A 6,666-nucleotide genomic window follows, 5' to 3' on the forward strand; every position below is an offset into this window, starting at 1 on the left:
TTCAGAACAGCTTTCCAAACAGATGACACTTATAATAAATGTATCTTTGACTTAAAAAACAAACGAACTGTTAAACAGTTTCCTGTATCAAGCATATTAAGCTGTATAGTTCTATTCAGCTTAGAGGAGAACAGAAAGCCTGCACATCAGGTCGAACTTCATTCACATAACTTGAAGTTTGCTAAAGAAAACTGCCAAAATGAATGCACACATTTACTACACCTCAGAAGAAGAAAAAACTCCTACCCACATTTAAAATACAGCAAACATTGTAACTATATTTAAAAAGAAATGTTTGTCAGAATGGGACCAAGTGTGGTTTGGAGCATGAGTGTCATTACATTTGACAGCATGACGAGAATAGACGGTGACAGATGAGGACAGAGACGACCTCCTTTGTCACGCTGCTGATCTCGTGCTTGTTGGACAGGAAGTACTGATCTTAAGCTCTGACCATGTTGCAGGACCCTGCTCTGCTGCATTTTATTCTCTCCACTACTTGATATGCACAACACGCAAAATGTGTGTGTGTTTGTGCGTGTTTGCATTCATGTGGGTGAATGTTAGTCACACTGAACTACCAGCTAAGAATATGAAACTAGATGACAGTGTGCATGCCTTTCTGTGTGTGTGTGTGTGTGTGTGTGTGTGCTTGATCATGATTGTAAAATGAAGTCAGTGTCTCTGCAAAGGCCTCTTTAACATTGGGAGGCTGAAGGAGCGTATTGTTCTATTCATAGAGCTTTTTTATGAAACGAGTCCAGCAGAGACAGAGAGAGGCTGTGAGACAAATCTTCAAATTCTTATGTCACTTCCTTCAACATGCACACTGCAAACTTGTCATGAGCATTAGACAAGTAGCAAGGTGAAGTGAGACAAATAACATGAGGGCCTCATGATCAAGGCTGTTACAGTTAACCAAATAAGGTGTGAAAAACATTTTAGATAAATGAAATAAAGATAAATTCTGAACTGAGACATGTGCTTAGTTTTAGTACGGATCAATGTGGTTAAATGTTTCAGCACAACAAGCATGGTGACGCTTTTGTTTGTTCTTTTTACTGGAATGTCTAAATGACATCAAGTTTTTTTCTTTTTACTGTAATATCTTTTCTGAGCTTGTGAAAACTTGTCCATGATGGATACACCCACATTTAAATTGTAAAGAAAATGAAACTAAATATTTTTAAAGACTAAAGGCCAAACTGAAATGAGCAAATCACAACTGGAAACTAAGTGGAAGTAAAACAATTTAAATGACAAAAGTAAATAACGTAATCAAAAATATTAAATTGTAAGACTGTGCCTGTGATACTAACTACACTTAACCCTCTGAGGTCTTATCAAGCTGACGTGCATGCTTAGAGGTAATAGAGGTAGAGGTAATCGCTGCTGATGACTTAGACCTTACATAGTTACATATGTAAGTAACCATCACAAATCAAAAGTAAATAATCCAACAAGATGAAAAAATAGAGCACTGCTATAGTAACAAAAACCTCCTCAAACATAAAAAATGTGACACACACACACACACACAGCCCATGTCTGTGCCTGACCTGTCTGACACACCTTTAACTAAGGGCACACACTCAGGGCCAATAATTCACCAGGGGATTAACAAACTCAGACAGTGGAAGGAAGGAATGAGAAAACAAGTGAAACTTGTCTATTGTGTTAACATCCTGCATTTGAAATGTTTGTGCTCGTGCACCGCATGTCATGGCAGCTCACCTCGAAGCCTTGTTTCTCTGAGGGCACCCACACCAGCCTCTTAGCTGCCCAGTCAGCCTGGCTGGCAGCAGAGAACATAGAGTTGTTGGAGTTGGGAGACCCTGGCGCTGTGCCCGATGACAGGAAGCGGGTGACATCGTTGGCACCGCCCCCCGTTGGCCTGGACATGGTACTTCTGGCACTAGGTAAGGAGAGAATTAGACATGAAAAAAAGGGCGCAACAAAAAGTCATTCCCTGTTGAGCCACTTCTTGCCACAGGCCTACAAACTGGAGCTCTGCAGAGGATATAAAGGACTGTCGTACTGTGATACTAATGTGATTCTGTGCCAAGACATCTCACACTTGATGTGCAACCAACCACGCACCCACATATATAGGAAGAGCAATAGTAGCACGCAAGCCATATCCAGCCGAGTTTTGGCCAGCGATGGCCTAATTGAAAGACACAGCAAATCAAGGAGAAGACAGGAATGAAAGAAAGACAGAGAGATGGCTGGGTGGAGAGCTGGAGGGGTGGAGGAACAGCGAGATACATCAATCCACTGAGTAAACTGACATGACAGTGAAGAGGGGGAAGGATGGGAAGGGAAAAGGGTGGGAAAGCAGTAAGAAGAGGAGATCAAAATGGACTGGATCTATTGTTAACTTGAAATAGATAAGGCACTAGAGCCCACTGGACTCAGCAGAGATAAAACTGTAGAGGCCCTCTCACTGAGGACTTGGACACAGTGGTGCCAAAATGCTGATTCGCCTTAGGGGCTGGGGTCCTGTGGAAGACGAGGTGACAGTCTAAAAGTGGCAGCTAATCTAACACATGAAGGCAAACTATAGCCAGGATCACTGCAGTACTACAACATAATGATTCAGCTACTCAGACAACTAAGAAATATACTAGGAGGGGCAATAAAGCCAACCAGAAAAGCCCGGTTGCAGGTGTGGCAGCTGTTACCACTGCTTTATTTATTTTATTCATCACTTAATGAGAAACAATCAGTAAAACAAAAATGAATATTTGATGCTATTTTAATCTCTTTGAATCTCTGAAAGTAAAGTGAGGACATTTTGAGTTGATATTGTGAGCTGCTGACGTGATAATGTACATTATTATAAATTATTACATTATGATACTTTCTGACTTTTAACAGAACAAAAAAAATTTATCTAGAAAAAAAACTGAAATGTCAAAAATGCGCTCAGAGTATGCTGAACTGAAATCTATGTCAACAGCAGAGATGCTCGGAGTGGAGTAAGGTATAGGTGCTTTAGGTGGCTCCCCTAATGCCAAGGGGTCACCACAGCAGATGGTTATCCAGGCTTTTTGATTTAGCGCAGATGTTATGCTGGATATCCTTCCTGATACAACCCTCCCATTTATCTAGGCCTGGGAATAGAACTGGGAATGCAGGAGCTTGTATCCCTCAGGACTGGGTTTCAGTCTCCTCCTGGTCTTAAACTGCAGATGTTTCATGTGTAAAGCAAATTTGTTATAACAGCTAAAAAAAAATTATACTTTTTTGCAGATTTGCCTGGTGATTCTATGCGCACATTTCATTTTTGTCCTCATGATACTGATATTTAAGTTGGTTTAGATAATGTTTTTTTTAATCTACCCAAATAAAGGCCAAGAGGTGTTTTAAGACTTTCCATATCTTCTATTGAACCAGGAAGCGAAACTCTTGAGATTAAGACCTTCTTGCAAAAGAGAATCTTAATCTGGGTTGAGACAGGAAGCATTAACTAAGCAGGTTTTTTGATAATGGGAGAAACTGGATTTCCCAGAGAAAATCATTGTAAGCAAAGGGAAAAACCTGTTAACTGGACAAGAAGGGCCAGGGTTTGAACCTGGGACCTACTTACTGTACCACTGATAGCAAGATGGTTTTATTATCTGTTAGTTAACAGATAATTAGATTCCCTAAAATAACATTAACCTTTTGATTAATCTTTCTAGCATCCCAGCTTCAGCTATTAGTGTCATGTTAATATAAATCTGTGGCATCTGATGGTCTAAATGGTGAGTATGCAGGTGATTTTTTTTTTGTGTGAGGTCATTGAAATTAACAGAATTCAGTTTTATGAAGGAATGAGCTAATACACGTTCCTCTGAAACAAGCACAAGGGATTACCTTTGAACAAGTCAAGTCTGACCAGACAGGCTTTTGTGCCGTCGTATAGGGTGAGTGTGTTAGCTTTAGGCCTATCCTCCATGCTTTAACAGGTATGTCATCGAGCTTGATTCTTGCTATTCATCTCACTTTTTTTGGCCCGTCTGTCCCCAGCCCTGTGATTACCATACCTGTAACCTTAATACAACTGTGGGTGTGGAGTAAACATGCTGACAAAAGAGTCGCCACCACCCAGACAGTCAGTATGGAAAATATGTGATCCCAGGGTGACATAAAACAGCTGTGCAACTGTTATTAAGTTCAAACTTCCCACATGTGCCACTCAGCCCCAAGTCTATTTCTTACTACTTTCTCATATTTCTGGGTAATGTAGTTTTAAATAAATATAACAACAAACACTTTATTTGCCTGGGACTATATACAGACTATTTCCAGGAGAAGAGAAACATGGGTTTACTGCAGCCAGCATTGATGAAGTAATGTACAAACATGTCATGTGAGTGAATCATGTGGCTGACTAATATGCATTTAATACCTCTAAATGCCACAAAGAAATGTGCTCTATCGGGGTTGGGGTAAAACTTATTAGCAGTCAGAGTGTATTGTTCGTTTTGGGCTTAGAAATAACAATCTGACATATGAATTATGTCTCTACGAAGAGAAAATGCATGAGATGTAACCTGTTTCCACAGGCTATTCTTCAATCAGCCCTATCATCAGTCAGGTCTTTGCATTGTCAGCTCTGTAACTGTAGTGCACGATGCTGCTGAGCCTCATCGATGCCACCGATTAACTTGGAGCAAACTCCTTGCACAGGCGGTCGTATCCCAGGATGTCGCAGTACATCGTGGACTAAAGCAGCAAACTCGTCCTGCAGCAGCTGGAGTTGCCAAACCTTGACTGCTCTCCTCCATAGCAACACCCTGAACACTGAGCAGCAGCCCTTAGACAATACCTTGTGAGTTTGAACTGAGGTCATTCACTGCGGGGGTCCTCTTTTCTCTGTATGTGTGTGCGCGTGTAATTACTGTGTGGGTGCTTGCGCGTGACGGGTGGGGGAGCTGGAAACGCCTTTTCTTCAGCTTTGATGCCAAGTGGCACACAGCATCGGGGACGATACCGTGGCATCTGCGCACTTAAAGCGGACACGTTGAGGAAAAGGTGACATTATTATTTTTTTTTAAAAAACCACAGGCTGTAATAATTGCAGTGCGGCGCCTGCAGGAGCAGTCCAGCTGCGAAGCTGGAGCTCTGTGAACTAACCTGCATTTTCAAACCGTAGCTTCAGCTCAAATGGAAAAAAAACCTGACGAAGACAACCACACCTTGAACGTAAGACATGAAAAACCATATGGGCCCCAGCCTTTAAATGACTGTGAACGGCATGCATGTGGCAGCCACAAAAACAGCCTTTTTTCCTATCATCATTATTATTTATAACAATAATAATATTAATACCACCATCATTACCATTATTACTATCACACAAAAATCACAATGGACCAACAGATTTTGGTAATATGGGTCGGAATGTTAAAAATAAGGTCGAATAATTGCTTTTCTTGGCCAGACTTCAGGTCATTTCGATGAAAGGCTTTTTTAGCACAAAGACCAATCCTAAATTAAATGCCCCCAGCCCCTCTGCTGTTTCACATTTAGGCGTTAAGCCACCGCATTTAGACTAACCATACGAGGTTAGCCAGCTCCACTAAAAAAAATGATACGTTGAGGATATTACACTGGCTATTTACGAGTTGGATTAGAGTAAAGGCAATTAAATGTCTTACCTTCAGGTTCCGCTTTGAGGTGTGGATAAGGCTGCGGTGTGAGGGGAACCGGGATGAGGCTGTTTCTTGGGTTATTTTCCTGCCTGATAGGTGTGTAGCGTACCGCATATGCGGCTTTTATCATTGCATTGCTCTCACAGTGGAGCAACACACACTCCTCGGTGAGAATAAAATAGACAGAGAGCACTGAGGGCAACTCGGCGGCTTCAGCCTCGGAGAAGGACTTCCTGCTAGCGGACCAACCAAGTACGAGCAGACGGGTTTTAGACAGGTCTAGAGAGAAACGAGTCCAATCAAAATCTAGAACCGAGCCGTAGACCCGCCTCTTGAATACGACGGGAGCTTTCCGCCCTAAAACGGTCATAAAGCGCTCGCGCTGACGAATCGAGACAACAGCGGCGCAGACGTCTCCGCCTTTAACCAATGCTAACTGCCGTGAGGCGGGGCTTCTTCTGAATGACATGGCAAACAGCAAATCGGAGCGCTGGAGCAGGTGCCGTGCGGCGCTCTCGCGCTACAGTAGGGGGATTTGCGCGCTCTTTGTTTACCACTGACTGGCAGCGAGTGTCTGCAGACGCTGATCTGGGATCGGAATCGTTTGACTTCACCTTCAAGCTCAATACAGGGTTTCTTGGAAAGATCTGATTCAAGGTGCCTGATTCAGATCACCCCAAATTTCCAAGAGTAGCACGGTTAGTAAATAAGTAAATATTTACACCAATCATATCAGAGTAATAGCGAGAAACTATGAAATCTCAACTTCTGCTTTAAAATTATATATTTGTTTTCACGCAAAACGTAACGCATATATTAAATAATATTAAATTTGTCAATAAAATAAAATAAATTAAAATAATAGAGAGTCTAGTCCTTGTATTTGTGACTGTAACAATAATACTGTACTGTACAGTACTCTGCTTTGGTAACTACTGTCCATGATGTAAATATGTAAAAATTGTGCTTCTATTCTGTGTCCTGTTCTGTTTGTATAAGTGTGTTTTGGCTGCTGATACAACCA

The 6,666-nt window shown here is 41.7% G+C and overlaps 1 protein-coding gene across 8 annotated transcripts in view; it reads right to left on the reverse strand.

Moving 5' to 3' along the window:
* The window catches only part of myh14 (myosin, heavy chain 14, non-muscle), a 30,351-nt gene extending 24,334 nt beyond the window's left edge, over window positions 1-6,017 (reverse strand). For 6 of the 8 annotated variants that reach the window (XM_085291954.1, XM_085291952.1, XM_085291951.1 and 3 more), the window contains exons 1-2: window positions 5,649-6,014; window positions 1,735-1,915 (exon numbers count right to left, since the gene is read on the reverse strand). In XM_085291954.1, coding sequence (XP_085148080.1) covers window positions 1,735-1,902 — 168 coding nt within the window. In that variant the 5' untranslated portion in view covers window positions 1,903-1,915; window positions 5,649-6,014. Of the gene's footprint in view, window positions 1-1,734; window positions 1,916-5,648 lie in introns of all 8 variants that reach the window. The other 2 variants (XM_085291950.1, XM_085291955.1) reach the window with 2 other exon arrangements.
* Between the last annotated feature and the right edge of the window lie 649 nt (window positions 6,018-6,666).

Source organism: Mchenga conophoros, linkage group LG11 (assembly GCF_057382185.1).
Source record: "Mchenga conophoros isolate Kocher_MC1m ecotype Shallow Benthic linkage group LG11, M_conophoros_male_GT1.1, whole genome shotgun sequence".
Taxonomy (NCBI): domain Eukaryota; kingdom Metazoa; phylum Chordata; class Actinopteri; order Cichliformes; family Cichlidae; genus Mchenga; species Mchenga conophoros.